At 41.5% G+C, this 24,863-nt stretch overlaps 1 protein-coding gene across 1 annotated transcript in view; it reads left to right on the top strand.

The window, feature by feature from the left end:
- camta1a (calmodulin binding transcription activator 1a) overlaps nucleotides 1-24,863 on the top strand; it is a 278,699-nt gene that overhangs the window by 140,495 nt on the left and 113,341 nt on the right. The window contains 1 exon segment of the mRNA XM_085146299.1: nucleotides 13,813-13,948. Coding sequence (XP_085002425.1) covers nucleotides 13,813-13,948 — 136 coding nt within the window.

The following is a 24,863-nucleotide window of genomic DNA, read 5'->3' as shown; positions in this document are numbered from 1 at the left end:
ACTTTTTAAATCTTTTCCCTTTTTGTTCATTCACAATCAATTTCTGTACTTTCTGTATCTTTCTCAGTCTCCGTTGTAGTAGATATCCCTCTGCAGAGAGGGCGAGTACAGTAGGTCTGTCAGCCCTGGAGGACTGAGAGAGATCAGAAGACATGTCAGAAGTCTGGTGGTTCTTTTCCACCTAGACCCCACTCAGGTATGTGGATAAAACCTAAAGAGAAAACGCAAATACAGCCCGAGGTCCACACCACAGGTCTGTAGCCAGGGGAGACAGGAATGCCCCCTGACTGCAGTCAGACAGACATCCTTGAATAAAGAGCGATATCCACAGGGTGGATTGCCATGTAGAAAGAATGTAATTCTGTGTGTGTTCCACACTACTATGCGAAGAAACACGGGTAGCTGTATGCACAGTGGGAGAGAGAGAGAGGTGATAAATGGACAGTGTGCTATATGTGACCATTGTTTGAGTTGCCAAAGTGCTTTGTTGTTGGCCAGTGATTATCTGTGCTACAGAACACTATGATGAGTTTTCAGTTTGAAGAAGATGGTAGAGGAGGAAAAGTGGGCAAATAAAGGTCTTTCCTGTTGGCTACGTGTGATGACTTAGCCAAGCCAGAAGACTTATAGCACAGTCTCACACATATGGCCGGGGGACATGGATCACTTTGAAACCAAAAAAGTAGAAGTAGAATAAAACAACTGGTGGCTGCGCCAGAGCCCCCAATGTATTGTACTGTATTACAGTGCCCCTGAATGGCCTCCGGTCGGAGGTGAGCAGTGGCAATTTTAGCTGGCTCCTGACAGTGGACAGAAGGCCTGGTGAACTGGACGACAGTGAGGGTCACAGGTTCCCCTGGGGAGGAGATATCCCAAAGGGGGTGGGCAGATGGGGTCTGGAATGAGAGTGTTCTCAGACAGGTGGATGGTTGTCACCCTTATTTTGCCACCGCCAGCAAGCAGGTGGCCTCTCCCTCCTCCTCTTCCACTCAAGGGTCACCTTGACATGGCACTGCTTCCCCATGGGTCCCATCCCTTCATATACACTCTATACACAGACACACACACACACACACACACACTTGTGCTCACACAGACACGCCAATGGTTCTCTGCTCCTCTCAGTCAACCCCAGCACCTGGGGACTGGGAGTGTAAACAGTCGCTCTCAAGGTTGAACCCAGGTGTTTCATTTCCATTAAGGCCCTCATCACATTCACAGCCTCCTCCCTCTGACTTTGGTCATAACACAGACGAAATAGTCATTAAATTTTAGATTACCTTCTCTTTGCCTTTGTAGATGTTGAGATGCACAGGGTCTATTTTAAATGTCTTTCTATGAAATAATTATCTCCCAACTCTTTGCACTCGACGCCTTCAAAAGAGGATGTTCCATTGATGATTTTTGCCCTACATCATAGCTTTGCTCTTGCCGCAACTCTAAAACCCAATATAGCGTAATTAAACTAACACAGTGACATCAATAAAGACAGAAGTGCTCTGTAATTACAGTCTGTGCTAGGACATCATAAGCAGGCAGTGTCATCACCCTAACGAAGGAAATAAATCGATGGCAGACGGACAAAGCCCCGCTTTACAATCCCCTTCTCCTCTGACACACAAAGCCAACCATAAACACGAGTAAGGCAAGAGTTTAATGGCAATCTTAAAGTTGCGGAGGCCACTAGCTTGTCTTTACTGCTCCTGCCCTGCAATACAATGGGTGCCTTGACACTTTAACCACTCCCTTACTCTCCTTCATTAGCTGGGCTTCTCTCTGTTTCTCCTCTAAGCCTGCCTTTTCCCTTTCCCTCCTCTTCTCTATGGTGTCTAGTCTCCTCATCCTCTGGAGACACATGAGTGGCAGGCCTTCTCCTTAATAACTGTGTATTCCAATTCTGACACAGTTGCACACAAACAGACACACAGATATAAATACACACAAACACGCATTAAAAAAAAAGTTGCACAATTCAAGATTGGCATTCCCACGTTGCTGCTTCCCGCAGAGAACCATGTGGACAGCAAGGCTAAATGTCAGAGAAAGATAGTCCACACGCACACACACATGCGCACAGGGTCGCTCCCACAATCCGTACAGACAAGACGCCGCACACCGATAGTGTTTGGAGTGTGAGGCTAAATGTCAAGGGATGATGTAAATTCTCATGATTGCTTCCAGAAGTAGTTTATCACAATGCCAACGATGGCAAGATCAGTGTCTCATTGTCCTCGAAGAGCAGGACAGTAGCACTCCAGCACAAGTAGTAGACAGTGTTTGTGTTTCTGCAATCAGTAGCACTTTACAGCTTGGTCATATCATGATTACTGAGTAGTGACAGTTTGATAACGGAGTTTTAAAGAAAATGATTAATACCCTGTAAATAATAAAGTAACCAGGAATTAGCAAAAGGGTATACCTGGCTAATATAGAAAGAAACTGATCTAACAGGGTGGTAAGGGGCCAGAAATAAAGACTGAACATCTAATCATGTCAGAAAACATTTAAATAAAGTGTTGAAGCATACAAGTATAGCAGTATTTTTGAAACAACTACTAACTATAAAAATAATGCTAGTTAAAGATTGAGATTTGAATGTTTTGATATATCATGCCACAATACAACCTTCCAAAACACATAAAAATCATATCAAAATCATCAGTCTAAGGAAGAAATTACTATCATATATAATATAACGTGGCTTTCTTTATATTCCAAACATCTGCTTTTTGTTAAAAAGTAATACTGCTGTATTTGTTTAGTGATGTAAGTTTTTGTTATTTTGTTACTTGTTTCTCATTCTTTTTACTTTCTGTGTAATAACCACAAATCAGAGCTGCAGAATGCTAGCTGTTGCTTTCTGTTAATGTTAGTGTTTTATACTAACATTGCTTTCTTATTATTACTTTGGTAATTGCATGGGTTAACCTAACTATTACCTCTTTATTATCAGTCTATCGCTATAGTATTTCAGTTCTATTACCAAGCTGTAGTGTCAAGTGTTGCCCAGAAATCTATAATAATATTTCTTCTCTGCATCAAGGTTTCCAGCTGAGATTAGTCTGGGCTATATCCAAGCGTGTTACATGCAAACACGAGGGAGTGTATGGACCCGACCCAAGACTCAAATCAGAAATAGGGATACCTGCCATAGTTGAGTTTGTATAAAAATTCTTTAAACATCCAGAGTAGTCTCAGGGCGACAGCAGTGCATCTTCCTTAGCCTTCTTTCCCCCTACACATCATTTGTTAAAATGAACCAATGCTAAATATGCCACTTACAAGAAATACGAGTAACTAGTGAGTTGTAAAGTTGTGTATACCACTAAATGTACGTATCACATCAATTAGTAAAACATATTTAATTCAGGAGTGTGTCTCCCTGCTGCCTTGCATTATATGCAGCACGCAGCCAGAAACAAACTCTAGTCATTCTGGGCTGTTGCCTGGACTCCCCACCCTAACTTGCTGCCTACTTGCTGAGGTGACTGATGAGCAGACTCACTGGTGTGTCAAATATGTGGGAAATAGTCAATCAGCTAGGCCGGTGTGACAAGCCTGTGTATTTCTGTGGTTTGGAAATGCTGTTTCAAAAAAGTGTGTGAAAGTCATGCTCGGTGCCAGACTGAGGATAAACATTTTATGGTTTTGGAATAGGACAGTTACGCCTCTTCCTTCTCTGAAAGGTATGGTTAGATGCTAATTTTATCTATAGTTAGTTGACCCCAACCTGCGAGGTATTTATTGCGCACTTGTACTACTAGGGCAGCCGTGCTCGAGTGTATTTCTGTCTGTCTTTAAATTTGTGTGTGTGCATTGTGTAGCTGATTTTATTTTATTTTTTACATAAATGAGAAAAAGATGGAAAGAAAGGAAAAAGATTATGTTTTGGACTGGATAATTTATGGAGGAGATACTGTTGATGTGATTTAGTGTGTGGGTGCTCCATGAGCCACTGAACATGGAAAATGAGAAGGCAGAGGTGGCCATGATTAGAGGTGTGCCTTGTTGACTACTTTATGAGTGTATTCAGATGTGTGTGTACTTGTGCACATCGATGGCTGTAGGAACTTATAGTTGAACGGCCAAAGGTAAACATAGCAGGACACGCACAGTCCATCATCTTCATTGTCTGGGTAATAACTGTCAGTGTTGGTGTGTATTACCAGGAGCAGCTAAGTTGACTTTTCTCGTGCTTTGCTCAGTCATACTGTGTGTGTTTGTATTTATGTGATTATGTGTGAGGTCCTCACCCCAGCTGATGTATCTGAGTGATCTCAGACATGTGTTAGGGGCCAAGATGAAGGGTCATCATATATAAACACACCCAGGGAAATAGAGTGTGAGAGAGCGTCGGGGCCCGTGAGACCACTTGACTAACACTCTCACCCATGAAATCATATAGTACCCAACATGTTTCTTCTGTTTGCCTCCATTCAGCTACTGGAAAAACTGATTTTTTGGTCTTTGAATAACATCAACAGAACATGTCAGAAATAAAATTGCAAAGAGTCCACAGGATAACAGTGGCAGTAGACAAGAATAAGAATCAAAACGCCAGGGTTCATTTATCCATCTCCTTAAGCCGCTTAGTTCAATCAGGGTTGCAGCGGCAAAGCAGAGGATCCCAGACATCTATGTTCCCCACAACTTCTTCAATCTCCTCCTCGTTTTATGTTTTGGCTTGTCATCTATGATGATAGGTGTGGGAAGGGTACATGGAAAGCATATAGACTAACCAAGTACACAGATACGTGGCTTCAGGTTTTCTAGTCATGTATATATTTTCACCAACCCACAGATAATTCTGTTCTGCATTTTCATTACTAGTTTTTCCTTAGTGTTACATTTTAGTTTCCTATTCAGTTTAGTTTGAGTTAGTATCCAGAGTGTATTTGCTTGTTTCAGTTCTTATTGTTTAAAAAAATATTTAGCTTCAGTTTAGTTTGTGTTAGTTTAAAGAGTTTTTTCATTGTTATTCGAATGGCACTTTCAGTGGCAATTTTGCATTTTTTACTGTCATTAGTAAAGAATAGTACAAGATATTAGTTCATTAGGGCTTTTTTCAGAAGTTTATTTTTCATTTTTATTTCAGTTAACTAAAGTGTTTTTCATACATAGATTTTTAGTTTATTTGTATTTAACCAACCAGAACATTTTTGACATGGGAGAACCTGCTAAAAAACACGGTGCTCTGGAGAATATATTTATTAGAATATTATAATGTCTATTCAATTTGTGTTCAAGTATATCTCTTTGTTTTGACTTTGAGAGAAGAATATGGTCAATCTGTTTAAGCCGGATCCTCTACTTGCACATTTTTATAGTCTGCAAAATGAATGTTGACACACTCTGAAATCCAGTGTGGATTTCTACTCTTCACAATCATTAGTGTTTAGTTATGCATTTCCATGAGGATTGTCTGCCATGCCTGGACAGCAGTCCAACTACAGCAGACCTGTTTACAGTGCTGGTTTGTTTTTCGTGATAGACATTTTAACAGCGTAGCATCCTTAGTATCAGTAGGAATATAAATGCTAAGGATTATAGGCATCTCAAACTATTTTTTTTTCTTTGTCTAAAAGCAGAATCGGCTAGCAATTGTCCTACTTATGTCTATTTTTTCCTTTACTTTGTTTAACCAACCAAGGTGCAGTACAATCACTGAGCACAAATGCTCTTTTTTTATGCTACACACAGTTGCACACATTCACAGTTGGAGGCTTCCCAATGCAACTGCAGTTTGATCTCATGGCCAGCTAAGCAGCTTTAATCTGTTTTGTACAAAGTTGGATCGTACTGATTGTCCCACACACTGCTCTCCTGCAGCTGTGCAAAGGCTAGTCAAAGCTCAGTTTGATGATCAATACATTAGGTGATTGCAGAGCATTTGTTACGTTTATGGGAAAAAAAAATCAGTGAAAATTACTTGTAATTGCCAACAAGTAAACAAGAGCAACCAGCATGTATTATCTTTCAGTTTGGCTGTCGTGAGGAGAAATCATGTTGGAATTTTCATTCAGGTTGACATGCAGTACACTCTTACCACAGTTCTTTATGTTATGGCTCAAAGAATTTAATCATAGACATTTGCTTTTTAAAAAAAAAAAATAAGTAGCTTATCTTTATGTTTTTAATCTTTTTGTGGACAACAGCTCTCCCTGCTTAGTTAAAAAGCACAACAGTTCCATTCAATATTCACTGAAGCTCTTAGTTTGACCACTGAATTTGCTGGGAATCATGACTCTGTATTTACCCATTTATACTTGTCATTTTCTGTTTTGTCTCATATAAAGATTAGACTCCCTTGATGCTTTGTATACTCAACATTCTGGCACAGTTTGTGTTTATGGAGGCGAATCACAGTGTGTCCGTGTCCGTGTAAAATCCCTATACCATACACAGGGATCAGAGAAGAAAGCCAGCGCCTTACTTCATGCTGGAATCCAATCCAAGTGTTTCTATGAAGGGGGCTTGGTCTCAAATATGTTTAGTGTTACCTTGAGAACGTGAGCCCTGCAATGCAAGCAATGCCTGAAATTCGATTTGATCTGCATGGCCACCATCACTTGACCATGGCTGATGTCTGTCCTTCTCCCCCTCACTCTATCTGTGCCTGAGCCGCCGTTGAGCCCAGGGCTCCAATTAAACCCATGATGCCTGGCTCTGGTTGGTATGGTGACCAGACAGGGCAGAGAGAGAGCTGTGATTCCCAGGTGAAAGGTGGGATAGACTTTCTGATTCGCTCCAGCACCCAGATAGAGTTACAGCTCAATTTCAACCTCTCACCCTCATCGGTCTATCCTCATGACTAAAATAGGACCAAGGAATGGAAGGGAAAGGAAGAATAGCTTCTTCTTCTTTTCCTACTCAGCTTTCCTGTCTGTCTCTCTTCCTTTACACTTTTTTTTTTTTATCACTCCCTCTTTTCAACCACCTCCAGCCCCCACCATAGCACTGTGCTGACGTTTTTTGTGACAGAAGGGACTCTGAGATGTGCTTTATAGCTTGGTCAGCTTGTAAAGCAGCACTTCTAAGTCTGTAGTTCTGTCTCACTTTAAAAAGTTGAGTTTTTTGACCTCCCTGGTGCTTTATCCTTCTCTTTTTTCCAGTCGCGCTTGCTGCTTGTACTTTGTTCTTTTACCTTTTTGTGGACAAGGCAGGATTTGTGAATTAATCATAAGTGGTTCAATAACTGGCCTTAGCTGTGCTCCGTCACTGAGGGATCAATAGGGGAAGTTCAGTGGCACTGACTGCTCTGGAGGAGAGACAAGGAGGGCCACGTCCAGGTGATCCATTAGCCTGGTCTGGCATTAGGCAAGATGTAGAGGAGAGCCTGTTCTCAGCCCATCTTGTATCTGTAGAGGCGTCTAGAAAGACATACAGTAACCCTAATTTCAACTGGACTTCAAGGTCTTCTTGTGATGCCCATATTATCTGAAAAAATATGAATACAAGATCTATTTCACAGCAGGAGGTTTTATACTCACAATCAAAACGAATAACTTAATATATCTTCATAAAACTGCTGCCAATACGCACAGACTTAAGCTCTCAGTGTTTTACAGTTTGTTCTGCAGCTTTAAAATCCAGGGTTTGAGTCTCTACCTTTTGCTTCTTTTTTTTCCCCTTTCATGATGTCGTTTATATTTTTCTGTTTAGGACAATCGCAGAAGTTTATATTGCTTGTTGAATGTGGCTTTAGGAGATTGACATGGAGGAATAAAAATCTCTGATCTTTCCCCCTAAATTGGGCTCTTAAAAATACATGACCACATCATTAAGTTGGTGTCTGAATCCCCCCTGCTTCTCATATGAAAGGAAGATTGTTGTTACTAATAATAAAAACCTGACCTTTTCTTGCTGCAGTCTAGTTCGACTTAGATTTAATTGCATTAGTATTTTCCTACCAGGGGAGAACATAAGCTGCTAAAACAGCAACTTTACTCCATGACATAAAATAAGGCTGTACGCAATTCCCTGCTGGCCATGCATTATTGAAAATACAAAAGCATCCTCTTTACAAAGTGTCATAATAAGGCAGTGCTACAGGACTTAAGTTTACACTTGCACGATGCACACAGCATGTAGTTGTCAGCAAGAGCTGGGATGTAGAGAAACTTCATTCTGATGGCACCTTCATTTACAACGTACTGAGACACACCATGGATGATTTGTGAAGATTAGCGGAAAGCATGTGAGGTATGAATCATCGTCTCTGTAGTCGCTTTTTTCCAAGTAAGCATATGCATACAGTACTGACTAAAGACTGGAAATAGCATTCGCCACAAACATGATGTGGAAGCCTTTTGAGCATGCATTTGAAAGTCATCAACATTCCAACCCAGTTTAACACATTATATGCACTCTCTCTCACACAGGTACACACAAACATGCAGTGACAGTGTGCATTTCAAGTGAATAAAAAATGTCTTCACAGCCAAAACCTTACAAGCACTAAAATTCAGATTCCGTGTCACCTAAGCTGTACATCAAAGCTGCACATTAGTCGCTAATGCTATGTGTGTATGTGTTGACACAGAGAATGGAGAGGTGTAACCAGTGTATGACATGGCTATTTGTAAATAACATCCAAACCTCATCCACTGGCAGCAGCTGAGAGCTTTAACTCTGAGCAGTGATGGCAGCCTCCCTGAAATGTGCATGAAACCAGCTTAGTGCTATCAGTAAAGCATCACCGCCAATCACCAGCCACCCTCTCATTCCGCCGGGCTGCTGTGGACCAGATAAGAGCCACGCCACCCTCCTCCCCTACTGCTTCCATCCGCTTTATGTTGTCCCCCAACAATTCACCCACCCTCCCACAGCAATTCACCCTTATCCTCTTTACAAGGTCTTATAGGGACAGAGACACTGATGTGCAGCTACAACAGTAATTTATATTCTTTGTAAATTGTCTGTGATTTTTTCATTGAGATAAGTGTGGGGGAAACATCTGTTTTGTGCTGGAAGGCAGTGGGCCGGAGCTTGAGTTCTGTGGCAATCACCGGCAGTATAGATAGAGAGGAAGAGGGGAGGCACACGATCTGTCTCCCTATCCTGAATTACAACTCCAGGGGCCTAGCTACCCTCTCATTATTACTGTTGTATTTAGCTGAACACTGGGTAAATAAACATTGAGCTCCATCTGTACAGCCTTGGAGATCAGTATCTGACGCCATGTTTGGAAAACTTAACTTCCATCATTTACTTCAGTCTAATTCGTGTCAACCATTGTTTTATACTCTTAAATCATTTTTTTTATTAAAAATATTTAGAATAAAATTAAAATGTGTTTCAAAAAGTCTGCAGAGGTGAGAAAATAACACCCTAGGAAAAATAATAGATCATGAGATATGATTAAAAAGATGCATGACTTGTTCCAGCTGACTAACCCACCACACAGCCCTCATTGTCTTAATTATCAGAATGGTTGAGGGCTGTAGTCCTGAGCCACTCAGGACTACAGCAGTAAGGCATTACAGTGACCAGGTGCTAAGGCCTCATTGGCAGTCAAAGAGGAACGCGACCTGCGGCATCTCGACATACGCACGCTAGCGGGGGAGTTGGAGGGTTTCAGAGCAGTACAGACGATGAATCTCAATCATGAGGCCATGGCAGATTTACATTTAAAGTAGTTTTAGTGTACGCCCCACTTCCTGATGCATTCGTTGGCAGGTCTGAAAGGAGCAGCTTATCTGCGAGTCATCAATTGCACGTGATGCGTCCAGATAGGGGCTCCTGACGCCAGCACCTTTCTGTTCACACATCTAGCTCAAAGATCATGTGCTGTCTAATAGAGCACCATTGCTCGCCATGTAATTACATTACATGCGAAAAAAAACGCTGCAAAGTTTTGACAGCTCCAAGTGTGCGCATGTGCTCTCAATCGCATGTGTATGAACACGTGATTTATGTTTTAACTGTGATTGACAGAAACTGTAATGACAAGCATCAGTGTGTTATTGATGGTCTGTCACTCTTCGTGTTAATAATGTTATCCCCATATGGAGCAATGGGGTTACTGTGTGCTGTGCTTCTGTTCGAGTGCCCAGGGGCATATTTATCCCTCATATTTATTCTTAATAGGATTGGTTTTTTGTGTAACACAAAATACAGGTGTGTGTATGTGGATGTGTTTAGATGAGTAGTAGGTAGAAGTGTGGTTGTTGACACAGTGGGGTAAAGGCTGTGATGGCTGAAGGCTCCGATGGGTAATTGAGAACAGCAGGTGTCGCCTCCCTCCTGAGCCACTTCAGGCCCCAACCAGCTCACCCTCCGATCTTCAAAGCCTCTCCAGCCCAGCTCTTCTCTCCTCTCCAATGTCAGTCGAGCTTGCTAGGGAGAAAAACAGCATGCATTGCAGCATGGTATTAATCAAACCTAGAGCATCACAGGGAATGTGGCGATGTGGGCTACGCCAGTTCACCAAGACTGAGATATTTCATTCTTGTAAGCCTTTTGACAAAAATACATTCAGAAAGAAGCATAACCTTTACTATTATAACCTGGACTACCAATTTAGTATTCTTGTCTTACACTTGAGCACACCTGCTACATTTGAGTAGTTTTAAGTCCAGTAAAAAAGTAATAACTTATACCATGTATTATGAATAATGTATGGCCTACATGTTGTGTCTTTTTTCATTTTAATCCAAGGCGATTCACCAGAGCTGTGGAGAACAGAAGAATCTCTTGTTCTCACTCAGATTTCGCTTTTTGTGTGCATGTAGCTTTTCCCTTTCTGTATCTGTTTGTGCCGACAGGCCTTTAGACAGTAAAGCTGAGAATGTGAGCAGTTTTTTTTCTTCCTTACCTGCCTTTGGGCCCAGGTTTCCCTGCTTTGGCTTTGTTACCCATGCCGATCACGTCACCAGCCTCATAAAACCTCCACCCTCCCCTGACTTTTTCAAATCAACAGATCTGATTGAGTGAATGCCATTACCTGGGTAAATGAGTGATTCCTAAAGGACTGGACAAGGCCTAACACCACCCTGAGGGTAAAGCTTATTATCGCTGCAAACTCCAAAGAAGAGAGAGGCAGCTGTGGAGCTTGTGTGCACTTTTTTAGAAGCCTGTATTTCCATATTAATCTGCCACATTTAGGCATCTGAGACAGAGGGCCTCCTGTCACGCTTCTTTGATAACGGAGCAGTTAGCTTTTTCCCCTCATGTATAAATATGTGTAATTCTGATAAGATTAATTGAAGCGCCTAAGTATACAGTAGTAAAAGATGAGGGGGAGAGAGAGAGTGGGAGACAGCAGGAGGGAAAGGAGACACATTATGCCAAAGCATGCATTTTAGACTAGTTTTTGCCTAAGACCTACCCCAGAATGGGTGCCTAGCCTCTCTCTTCTGGGCCCTAAGTGCCTTGAATTGAAAATAGCATCTACCTAACAGTCCCTCAAAAATAGCTGAGCGAATACGTTTTTGCGCCGAGCCGATAAATACGGCGTGGAGCCTCTGACACCGAAGCCTCACCCCAATTTCCAGTGCTCTGGAGGAGATCAGATAGCCCTGTGTCATTTGATTTTCTGCCTTATCTCATCCGCGCCCATCTTTTTGTCTCACGCAGAGCTACATTTTAAGAAGCACACACTCCTTGTATCTTTTGAAGGACAAAACCCAGAATGATATTGAAGCGAATAATAGCATCAAACTTTTAGAGGGCCATTTCTTGTTTGATTGCTACCAAAAACAGGAATGGCATCTCAGATGAGCGTCCTTCAAGTGATATTTGGTATGCAGATCTGGAGGAGTACATGATGAGATTACAGCAATCTGCAAAGTTCTTAGCTCCAGAGTGCCATTTATGATCGCATCTCAACGATGGGTGACGTTATGGATGCTGTAAAATACAAAACAATTTATGCTTTGTGTATATTGCATACAGCCATCGAGGAGTTCCACTTCTCAAGCTGACCAATAAACACGTCTGTTTAATAGTTGTTTTCTGCAAAGCATGCAAAGTACCGAACAAGACAGGGGAGTGAGTAAGGAGAAGACAATAGGAGAGAAGGAGGTGTGGGAGGGTGTAGGTGAGGGATCCTGAGACAGATATGAAACAAGAGGGAGAGAGTGAGCAGGGAGCGAGGGAGGAGACAAAGACATTCCCTGGTGAACAGCTTGAATTGACTGACGGCGAGAAGAGCAGGCTTCAGCGAGGGAAAGGGAGGAGGAAAGGGAGGAAGGGAGATCAGGAAGGAGTGAGCACATCAGTGTGTGAGTGGCGTCTCTCATTAGAAGGTGCTGTCAGGGGCCACAGAGGGGGGACTGCAGGGACCCCAGTTCCCCTCTTCTCCTCCCTCTTTACTGGCCCCTGAGATCCAGCAAGGAAAAATGATTGATGAGTGATACCAAGATAAACACACGCCCTGGCCCCTAAAGGCAGCCCTGCAAAATGATGCATGCAGCTTTATAAATAAATCTTGTGGAAATTTTTTTTAACAATAAACAACAAAACAATGCAAAACAACCATTGGTTTTTCGTATTTTGGTTATTGCTACAGAAGCCACAAATCAACCCGACTTTTTCCCCCCTTCGCTTTGATGAGAGTTTTTCCTCTTTTTTGTGTTTCTAGTTTTACATATCTGTGCCTGTGTGTGTTGTGCATGTTTTATGTGTGGAGCAATGAGCAAAACACTAACAAGGTTCACCAGCTGACTGGATGGTTAAGCCCCCTTCAGTTACACTGCCTCCTCAGCATCCTGGGCAGGCGGCTTTCCCACTCATTCACTGTGAGGCAACAAACACGGATGCAAACCTGTTCTCATTTGGGAGTGCTCCAAATCATAGCAGCTGTGTGTGATGTGTTTATACTTGTATTACTTATGTTGTGGGGACCTAACCACATTTACATTCACTTTGTGGGGACTGTCTCTGCTTCTGGGGATAAAATGCAAGTCCCCATACCACTAATCATTATAATTTCGACTGGACTCCTGGAAGACTTGGTTCAAGGTTGAGATAAGTTTAGGGTGAGGGGATGTTGCCAGGAAATGAATTTAAGTCAAAGTCATGTCCAGTGATGGAAACCCACCACTGCACTGTGGAGGTATGGACAAGTGTGTGGGAATCTGTGGAGAGTGAGCACTATGTATGGATTCATACTGATGATTTGTAACCACTGCACAATACACATAAATACTAATACATATACACGTAACTGTGTCTAACTGCTTCCTAATTGTTGAGAAAGTCATAAATGTTTTATGCTACACTTTCTGTTAATGTTTAACACTGAGCGGCAAATGCCTCTGTTACAAATCGAAATGGAAAGGCAGATTATCATCAAATAGTACATTATATCATTATGAGCCTACAGGCTGTGGTCTGGTGGAGGGAGAATGAATTATGAATGGAGTGTGAAGGAAGATCTTCTCTTTCCCCTAGGGACTTCCAACACCACAACTCATTTAAGTTGGATGAATGAGAGATAAGGAAGAAACCCACTCACCCCCCATGCCGCTTTCCTTACAAACTGGCCTTCATGTAATTTACTCTGAGAGAAGGAGTGTCACTTTAATTCCTCACAGCACACAAACTTCTCATTGGAAGAAATGTATGCTGAAGGGTGCTTTGTTCATTGTCAAACTGTGCATACCAATGCTGAAAAACACCATAAAGAAGTCTTGTCATCTAAGTCACTGGTGCATTTTCTGCCTGGCGTAGACTCGTGTCAGGCTTCTTTGTACATCTCTAAAATGAGTCCCTGAGCTGTGCTGTAGCTTTGCCTAAAAATTCTTCTCATCTTATCTTATCTTTCTCTCTTTTGCTCTTCCTCTGTCTCTGCTGTCTCGACGGGTCCAGGCCGCAGAATGGGTCGATGATACTGTACAATAGGAAGAAGGTGAAGTACAGAAAGGATGGCTACTGCTGGAAGAAGAGGAAAGATGGGAAGACCACACGGGAGGATCACATGAAGTTGAAAGTGCAGGGAGTTGAGGTGAGTGGGCTGACAAGAGTTTGGATTTAGAGGGAGTAAATGGGAAGAGAGGTGGGATAGGGGTGGGCACGGGGGTGGCTACGGGGGCGGGTGTGGGGTGGACGAGAGCCAGCCTTCATCCTGACACAGACAAACAGAGGTCTACAGTGAGCTCTCCCTTGGCTGTAATGGAGACAGCCACATGCAGCAGCCAGCCTGTGTCTCCAAGGAACTTCACCAAGAAACAATGCAGCACAACAATAGTTTTCCCTGGGAAGCCAGTCGAGTGGAACCGATTGTTTGTACCTTATTAAAGCTCTGGATGTTGCCTTTGCTCCAGAGAGCCTACATTAATCTTGCTGGCTCAAAGCAGTACTGTGAAACTAGTGTTCCCTCACCTCACTCCAAGTCACTACCCATACCAGCTGCTGCCATAAAAGCCCACTTGCATCAGTGCTTGGCTCACCTAGCCTCTCAGTAGACTTAAGTTGGTGACAGTGTTGCTACCCTGGCTGATCTATTAGCAGTCATGTTAATGAGTCATGGCAAGACTCATCCAAAGACTCAAAGAAAGTTCCTCAGCATTTGATTATTGCTCACGTTTTAGTTCTGGTCTCTTTCTCACATTGACCACAAGCAATAATGCTAAAAGTACAGGAGTTGAGATCAATGATAAGGGTGGGAGATTCTGAGCTTTCTTATGTGAATGTGCTCTCATACACACACAAACCCAAGCACACAATTTACACATACATACACCTAACCGCACACCTCGGGGAGTGGTGCTGTGCATCTGTGTCACACTGTGTGACAAAGACAAAGCTCAGGCATTCTCCCAACAGGGGCTCTACTCTGTGTTTCTACTCCTCTAGATATTTGTCACTCCAAGAAAATGGCCTCTTCCCTCGCTTAGCCAGCTCAGTGTCATCTCTGGTCCTACAGTGGTCTGATAACCCATTGAGACTACACACATCAGTCCTTTTGAAGCATTAAATATGATTCCAGTTTGCGGCAGTTTTGGCAGTAAAGAAGGTTTAGTAAGCTAAACCTGTATTGCTCTTTTTCAATTAATGTGTGAGTTCAGGCTATGTTTAGACACTATTTTGTGTCTGAGCTCTGACTTTATCAGTAGCCACTGCATATATAAACCAGTACAGAGAGGAACTCAGAAATCCTTCGTCCCTTTGTGGTTTAGTTTCTTAGGGGGAAAAAATGCACAGCAGCCAAGTGACATCTGTCAGAGTTATATGGTGATAGGAAGGCAAAGTGCGTGCACTTCCACTGGATATAAAAACGAAGTTGACTGTAGAATCCCAAACTCGTAGAACACCTTTCATCATGCCTGTGTGGCACAATTCCTTACAGTCCAAAGACATGCAGGTTAACTGGTGATTGCAAATTGGCTGTAGAGCGAAAATTTGTCGCTCTGTATGTGGTACGCCGTGATGCACCTTTGACAGGTCTAGGGTTTAAGTCCCATCTCTTTCTCAATGATTACTAGGTCCAAATGATACTACGCTCAAATAGTAGTTAAGAAAACTGAGGAATGGTGCATGAGAAAAGTGTAAACATGACCACTCTTATAAGTAAATCATAGTACGAGACTTTAAATATAAACAAACCTGCTTTATATCTAAAGCAGAATATTTACTGCAAAGCAACAACTGATATTAGTTGAAAGTGAGCTTATGTCTTACTCTTTCCTGATGTCTGCTATCATCTGTACCCACATCAGCATCCACTGAGGCAGTGCCTCCTCAGAATACTGCATTATATTTTATATTTTCCAGCATCTATCCTGCTCAGTGCTTCAGAAAAGCAGCTGTTTTTCTTTGGAATAACTTCCTCAATTTGAATATCACTGTCACAGCTCAACTCACAACAATTCTGAAATACAAAAAAACCCAAAATAAAATCCCTAAAGTTAAACCAGTTCTTCTTTATTAAATTCATTGCAGGGAGAATTAGTCAAACATAAATGGCAAGATGTAAAGTCAGCAGGCTTTCTAATAGAGTACACAATTAACAACTGCTTCTCAACTGCTTAACATAAAATACATATAACCTGGTTTTAAGACCAAGAACAATGAAAACATTTATGGCATGTTGTTGGATTCAGCAGTAACATTTTTGTCATTGTCCAAATAATACACAGTGATGGCTAAACACTGACAGAGATGTCAAGCATACTGAGTATTTGGCAATCACATAATAACTATCAGTCACTGGGAGAAAAAGTAAGTATCTGATCAGTTGGTCAGTTGGTGAGTGGCTGTGAGAGGTTACTGGCAATTGTTAGGAGTAAATGGGCGCAAAAAGGTGTACGGTACTGCACCGAAAACCTCCTTTTGATCGCTTTGGCCGCTAGCAGATTGCTGTGGTCACCCATAGTTTGAATGGAAGATGTTGACTTGTCTGCAAGTATGTGCCAACCACTTGTTGAATGGTAGTAAAACTGTGACGGCTTAAACACAAACCAAAAACACAGACCATTCCCCGTCCAAGTTCTGCCTTTTGAAACTTGTTGGTTTCTGCAGTAAGGCACAGCTTTTATTTGGAAGCTGAATGTTCTCTGTTTCTAGTTTGAAATGCTCATTTCCAAGTTTCACTATTGCAAAGTCATTGGTTAACTGATATTTGCAAACAAATCAGCGTCTTCCTTGGAAACTACCAATGACCATGACAATCTGGTAGCACCGTCTTTTTGATTGATTTCTACAAGTGACAGCCAGCAACCTCCAGAAACCACTCATCAACTGGTCTGGGTTACGCATTCTTCTCTATGGTGATGGGAGGTTGCCAGTATATCACTGACCAGTCTCTAGGCCTTCGTCACTGAGCCCAGTGTTTTTTGTTGTATTCTTCTACTCATTCACCTAACTGTACCTGTATCTTTTTTTTAATCCTACTGTTTAGTTCCAACAACAAGCACTTGGGCAATTACCAGAAATGCATCATGCATCAGAGAAGGGAAATTCTTTAGCAGACACTATTTAGCTTGTGTCCATCAGTCCAAAAAGACTGTCATGGGCTGAAAAATTATAGTACAGTTGCTGAATATTCAACAATATGAGATAAAGAACATACTGAACTGAAATCATTATGAGTCACATGCCATGGCCGATGGCTCTTGTTGGCACACTTGTCAGTTACTTGGAAAGTGTGTAACTCACCTTCTTGTGATTTTGTCTGCAAGGCCCTATGCCTTCTAACAAGTCTAATTTACTAGAGCTAATTGCTGTATTAGCAGCAGAGGTGGCGAATACTATGAACGTGAGCTTGGTGCAGAGGGAAAGCAGAGGAAGAAAATGACTTAGGACTGCAAGGCCACATGAGAGCTTATAGAAATTGGCCCATAACTGCTGTTTCATATTGTGTATATAGAAATACAGTGCGGGTCTCATCTGTGCGTTGTGAGTTATGTTGCTTGGACTCTGCTGTGTCTTTCTCCATGTGCACGCCACCTCTTGCAGCCTTGAAAGACCTGGGTCATGTCCTTTAAACACCTCACACCTCAAGAATGGCAGATGAGAAAGGTGATCCATCACTGCTGTAACTACACTATGATGGATGTGATGTTTACTGTAAGCACATGCTTGACATAAATGACTTGACTTTTGCCCTCCGTTCAGTGAATGTAGGATGGGATAAAGAGCTAGCAATTTCTTCCCAGTACTTTGCTTCAGAACAGAAGAGAATAATGTTTTTATGCATAATTCATATTACACATTCACAAGCCAGAACACAAAGAATTGGCATAACTTGAGCACATTCTCACTTGTTTTACAGGAGATTCTTTACACCGTTCACACTGTGCTGTAGATGCTCTGATTCTCTAGCCATGCAGTGCTTAATGGAGGTTCTGTGGTTATTACATGGGCCAAGTTTAGTGCACACTGAGGACAAATGTTGTGGGTGGGTCAGGCTAGTGATGTTCAGGAGCTCTGGCAAGGGAAAGGCTGTAAGCCTGGGAGCGAGGAGCCTTCTGGGGCCTGCGAGAAGCAGCCTAGCATGGCAGAAGTGGATGTCAGTGTGCTGCTGTCCTGTCTGCTCCACAGTGCTTGCTCAGCAGCCTGTGTAAAAAGATTCCACTTGTTTCTGCTTTTTACTGTTTTGTGAGCTTTTCTCTGTTTGTTTTATTTCTGTCTTTTAATTCATTCACAAGACATCTCATCATTCTCCTCTACTCCCACCTCTTTTTCTTCTTGCTAACCCCATCCCTTCACTACTGTCCAAGTCCACAGTCCAGACGGACAGAACCTTGAGTTGGGCGGTAATGCTCCCTGTTCCCTAAAATTGGAGCGCAGGGCATGTTGCGGCATTAGCGCTTAACAGGCCGTGAAATAGCAGCCTGCCTTCCTGACGTCTCCCCCATCACTCCAGGTGAGTTGGCCAGACGGCTGGATAAATGAGCAAGCAGCACCCACATCAACCAGCATGCATTTGGGGAACCTGAGGAGAAATGTCCATCAGTGATTATCTCACCACACCCGGTGCTTACCAAGCTCAAGTTATTCACCCAACGTCCAAAAAGACCCTTTCAAGCACTTCCAGTGACTATCTATCAGTCCGAATCCTCTTTTGCAACAGGCCTTGATAAACTATGTTTAAAAAAAGAAAAAAATATCTCATCTTTATATTCAGCATGTATGTCTCACATGTCCATAGCTCTCACGTCCTATGGCTTCCCCCTGTGAAATAGCACAGACCTTAAACGCTTTTATTTTGGGAAACTCCAGCTGATCTCTGTTCTGCTTCTTGTCAAGCTTCTACCCCAATGCTACCACCTTTTCTTTCTGATTAGCTGTTAATGTGCGCTCAACCTCCATCACCTCCACTCCTCCACCCCTTCTATCCTATCTTCCCATTATTCCTAAGCTTTAATAAACTCCCTCAAACACAGATCGATTTTCTCTTAAGTGAAGGTGGCAGTGCCTCTGACTTATTTCATTACCACAGGCTAATTATACCGATTGAAATGAGCTTCTCTTCTTAAGGTGTGCTGTGCTGCTCTGTGCCCCCGTGCTCCTTACACTTTAATGCTGGTACAGTTCGCTACCAATTCCCAAAATCCCTTGCCTGCATCTCTTCCACCCCACCATGCCTTCACCTAACTCTCTCATCCTCCACCACCTAAATAATCAGCTGGTAGTCCTTAGGTCCCGTAACTTGTCATTTTATGTTGGATCCACCCTAATGTGTGATTTCAACTGTGCAACTGTGCAATGAAGGAAGGTAATGGAGCATGCTGGTGGCTCAATCGCCTCTGTTCATTGATAATAATGAAGACAAATGTCAAAACATTAGTTGCTAATGTTGTAATGGAGTGGATGCTACTGGATGAGCACTGGATGCTACACTGCATTGGCTTTCAAAATCACATGACCTTCAGTATTTAACTCCTGCTTGCAAGTATTCTTGCCCTTCTGTTTGTACCAAATCAAACATATATTTAAATTTGTAGCACTGTATTATTCCCCCGAATTCCACTTTTAAAATCCAGTCTGTCTGTTCATTTTTTGCCAGCTGGTTAAAACTAACATTTCACTATTTCATGGCCAAATGAGTGGGTAGAGTTGGTAAGTTATAGTGAAACTGGCTGCATATCTGTGAAATAGGGTTGCTGTGGGTGACTGTATGCGTTTAGTAGCAGTAGTAACACTGATTTACAGATGCAGTAGCTGATATCACCAGATTTTGAGGCCAGATGTGAGAGGGCACTAAACAAAACCCCTTTTTCTGTGAGGAGGTGACACAATGCGTGCTTTCCCTCCTGTCCCTGCTCCAAGTCAACTGTGAAATTAAGATCACATTACTGATACAAGCAATGCCCAAAGCAAAAAAGTTTGTATTTTACATTTTTATTCTAACTTACAGGCTGTCTGCTAGACAACAGTCAGTTGCCTGCTCTGTAAAGGCACTAAATTGATTACTTTTTCCATCGTATTCGCACTTCTCCTGGAGTCGACTTTGTTATTCACTCTTTTTTTTTCCGCTTGCCTGAGAGCACACTAGCTCTTCCCTTTTGAATTACCTGATTGTGGAGGAGTTAAAGGCAATCTATGAGCAATATTTTAAAGAACTGTTTCCATGGTTATAACCTTAGGCTCTCACATATAGTAAAACTGAGTGGCTACATGGGCATGTGAAAGCAGTTAAGTTACCGGTCTTCTCATTTCAGGCTCAGGTATAGGGTAAACCTAAGCTTATGAAGAGAGAATATAAAAAAGCTTCATGGCATATTAATGAACAAAGTCAAAATCAATCAATACAAATAAATTATTAAGGTCCTTAAATGTTGCCATGGACATTAGAGTGCTAGAGCCTAAAATCTAAAATAGAAAACTATTTTGTTGTTGTTTTTCTGGCACATTTAATTATCCTCTCTCTTCTCCATAAGGGCTCAACTGTGTTTGTTATGCTGTTATTAGCGACTGAATCAAAGCCTTCTGACATGAACGTGTTACCCTTAAGCCTTAGGAACCTGCACTTTACTCATGATTTTCCTTCAAGCTCACCGTAATTAGTTTTTGTCCCTTTTATCAAACAGTTTCCAAATCACTCTGGAAACATTAAGCTCTGTATTTCATGCTGACCCAGCTATCATTGGACCATTTCGGTCCATCAGCCTATTTTGGGTTGGCTCAACATTAGAAAGGTTGTTGTATGGAGTGATGATATAAAGAGTGTAATATAAAGCTGTATATTATCAATACCTTCCTTAATTTAATTTACAACTGTTGCAAAATGTTGTGGTGTAGTCATGCTGAGGCATCTCCACAGGGGTATTTTTCTGTGTTGCGTTGAGGAGGGAGAAACTCCCCTCACAAAACCAGACACAGACATATTTTAATTTGTTGTTGAACTTAAGGACATTGTCTCTTATTAGACTGAATTTGGCTACCCACAGTAGTTCCTCAAAGCCCTCCGAGGTCTCATGGAAAGGAAGAACTATCTGGCAGCTTCAATTCTTTCATTCTCCTGTGGTAAAAACAATTAGGAAAGAATAACATGTATAAAGATGACCTAAAGCAATATGACACAACAAAATGAAAAAAAAAAAGATTTTGAACAGAAAAGAGAATGCTTAATAGTAGCAGAGCTGAATGTTAACAGGCAACATTTCTGTTTTCTACCTTTTCAGCGGCTCAGGCCAGAATGCTCTTCAAAGACACACACTCAAGAGAAAATACTAAGTCTTGTAGTGAGTTGTGTTATGTTTTAAAGGTCAACTCTAGTCCGGGCCTCAGATCATTCCTGGCAATGATTTGCTTAAATCATAGGTGGGAGAAAAAGAAAAGCAGGCGGTACCAGCTTTTGCCTAATTTATACACTTTTGTAACATTTTTGTGTAGAGGCAGGGACACAACGATCACCTTATTTATGTTTGAAGAGTAGTTTTATTATCTTGAAAACCTATTAAATGCACTATAATGTGTACTGTAAATTGCTTGGAATGCTTTATTTTCTTCAGGATATGGAGGATAGGCACCAGAGCACACAAACTGTTTGGGGAACCAACTTTGACAGGGAAACATTTGGCTAAGTTCGTTCGATTGAAATAAAATAAAATAAATAAATAACATTTAAATGGGCAATACAAGACAAATTCATAAATAAATAAATAAAATCCTAAATAAACCATGAATATACACTGGGCCACCTTTACAGTCCATACCACTATTTATCCATTTAAGGATAAATAGACTATTTTAAACAACATAAACCAGTATGCTTAATTACAAGAGTGGGGTCACACTCTAAAGCTACAATATATGGATAAAAGTTACACCTAGTGCTCAGCCATGGTTATCCATGCCATGAAGCTCCCAGTAAACTATTTTATGCTAATGTTAAGACCAGAGGAGGCTGCAGTTAATAGATTAAGAGTGAAGTTAAGAGTGATGGCATCTTTTGTAGACTGTGCACCACAGTACTGCATGACCCCACTGTAACTGTACAGGATTTGCTGCTAATAATAACTATTCCAATTTTGTTGTATGCTTGTGTCAGTGTCAAAGTCTTGCTGGTCACATGATTGCTGCAGAAATGCTAAATTATTGTTAACAGAATAATTAACTTGAGCTCTATCTGCTGTAACTAGGTGTTTAACTTTTTTATTGCCAAACTGTATGACTTAATTTAGCATTTGTAATGCCGATGCTAAGGGTATGCCTTTACCTAAGCCACAAGTTTCCATTTTTACCCCTCTGTCTTCATCATGTTCCTTTAACCTTCTGTGTGTGTGTGTGTAATTTTTTTTGCTCCATCTGCTTCTCTCTTTTGAAAAAGCCACTTAGGTCTCTGTTGTTATGAAGCCATTATTACAGTGAAAACCAGCCCCTATGTCAAGAACAGCAGTTTTCCTCCGATCCCTTATGGCCTTGGCAGAACCGTGTCTGCTTTCCTCAACGTGGCTATTTTAATTTCTCTCAGATAGGGCGTGCAACACTGGAGTTAGTGTTTAGGACACTACTGGGGGCCAGCAAAGGTGTTAAGGAAGAGTCATCCAGTGAGGCTATCTTCTCTTAACTCAAAAAGCAAGTACAGCATCACAGTTTGTGCTTAATATGCAAAAAAAAAATTGATATGTTAACAGTTAAACTGAGATGAATTTGCTAAACTCAAGCATCTCGCTTGCTGGCTTCCTTTATCTTTCTTGTTGCTTGGCTATTTATTCTGCTGGCTTCTGCACATGGCCTATGTATTATTAACCAGCAAAACAGAGGTTTAAATGTAATTTGCTGCTGTGTTGCATTTAATAACTTCAAAATCAAAATGTACCAATGCTCCAACATTCACTCTTCAAAGGAGGTATAATGAGTGGAACTGCAAAGTTCAAAGAGAATACTTAAGTGTTTGTATAGAAACATACAGTGTGAGCAACTGTGCTTCCCTCAGAGTGATATTGAAAGGTTTGATATTTTACATGAAAGAGTGCTTAAATAGTAGTTTAACACAGGAAACAGGTTTAACCCTTTGCTTTGGGCAACGGAGGAACTATAATAGCAGATAAAAGTCTCTTCATTAGCGTTTTGTTCATTTGTGTTATCCATCTTTTTCTCTGCTTTCTATTATCTTCTCTGTTTGTGTGTGTTGCTCTGTGCATCCCTCTCTTTTTCTGTATGCTGACACATCAGCGTGTGCCAATGCTGTTTTTTTTTTTTAACAGTGATCTGATTAGATGTTAGCTTCATCATGCAATGCAGCGCATGCATCTTTGTCTCCACTCCGTCTTTGTTTTGTGTTGATTTTAAGGATGTCTCTTGTTTAGCTTTTTGTTGCTGTTTTGATAGTTTTTTTGGATTAGCAGCAGACTTCTGAGAAATTTATTGCACATTTTAATGTGAAGAGAAAATGAGTCATTTGTTTAAGCCCAAGGGGTGCTAAGCTTGTTCTGCACAGTGTGTCAACACTGTGCAGAACTCCCCTGTTCCTGTCACTACCGAATAAAGACGCATGCATGTAGAGCGATTCACCTACAGAATTCATTGTAGGTGTATAGCTTTACTATTAGGGCGTTAAATTTGTCTTACAATATGTATGTATATATTCCATAAATGTGAGGGAATTTCCACACTGAACACACACACATAAGCAAATTCGGTAAAACCCTCATTTCATAAATGGTGCCTGTTATTGCTAGAAAACGTTTAAAGACAGCAAAAAAAAAATCTCCTGTGTGATAGATGAAAATGGGAGAGATAAAAATGAATCAAAAAGACTGTAGACTGTGGAAAATAAAAGACTGATGAAAAAGAGAGGAGGGAGCAAGAGAGGCTTAGAAGGTGGATGGATGGTAAGGGAGGAAGGAGGGTGGGGAGGGGGAGAGGCCAGTGTTGAGCGGGGAGAAGAGAGAAAGCCGGAATGAACGATATATAGCCCCTGGCAAACAGAAAACAATTGTTACACTGCCTCCCATAACCCACTTCAACCTTAAACAGCAGATTTTTTTCACTCAATTAATTTCTACACATTGGAGCAGGAGCCTTGGCTGAAGCTAGGCTTTTATGTGCTTCTGCTGCTGCAAGGCCTTTGCACATCTCTGTCTCTCTCTCCCTCTGCCCCTTCTCTCTCTCCCGCTGTATCTCTAGGTTTTTTTTTGCTTTTTATTTTGCTTTTTTCATCAGAAAATGAACATTCTGAATTGGAACGGCCTTGAACACTTTGAGAAATGACATCTGAATATATTTTTATATATTTTTAAATTGCATATAGGACACAAAAAAATGCCAAAAACTTTTCTTTGAATCCCTGCTAGGACAAGAAATGACATTTAACCTAATCAATATCATAAAGCACAGCAATGCAGAGCTATGAAAACTGCTCTTCCTGCACCATGAAGTGCATGTGAAGCTTGATGGGAAGAAAGAACTTCAAAAGAGGCAGCTTTCAGCATTGATTCCAATCATCTGTTAAGAAGAAATACAAAGAGATTCATATTGAAAGATGACGAGCTTCATACAAAGAGCTAATAGAGATAAAAACACAAATAATGAGAAGCAATAATAATTACACCCAGGCCATGCCGGGTCATGGTGGCCCTATATGAATAGCAGGTTGACTTGCCTGAGGGCAGAAAGAGGGAGAGCAGGCAGAGACAGATGGACAGATAGATAGCGAAGGGCATGACTGAGCTGTGTCTGTGTGTGGTGAGTGAGGGCCAGTCGGAACAACATGAATCATGGCTCCAGTTGAGAGAGGAGGAGATCAGATCAATAACAGCCCAGAGGAGAGAGAAGAGCAAGAGAGAGAGCAAGAGGATGAAGGGTTGACACAGGAGGTGTTCATCACTGGACCACCCCGACTCCCAGCTTGCTCACCTTTCTTTTTTTTTTTTTTATCTCAACCTATACAGTTAATGTATTGAGCAAGGCACTGATTCATTTTTTGTGTGGCAAAAAAGTAGAGAGAGAGCCAGTGCGCTGATATCCTA

This window comes from Neolamprologus multifasciatus, chromosome 20 (genome assembly GCF_963576455.1).
Source record: "Neolamprologus multifasciatus chromosome 20, fNeoMul1.2, whole genome shotgun sequence".
Taxonomy (NCBI): Eukaryota; Metazoa; Chordata; class Actinopteri; order Cichliformes; family Cichlidae; genus Neolamprologus; species Neolamprologus multifasciatus.
This window is presented reverse-complemented; position numbering and strand designations above follow the sequence as displayed.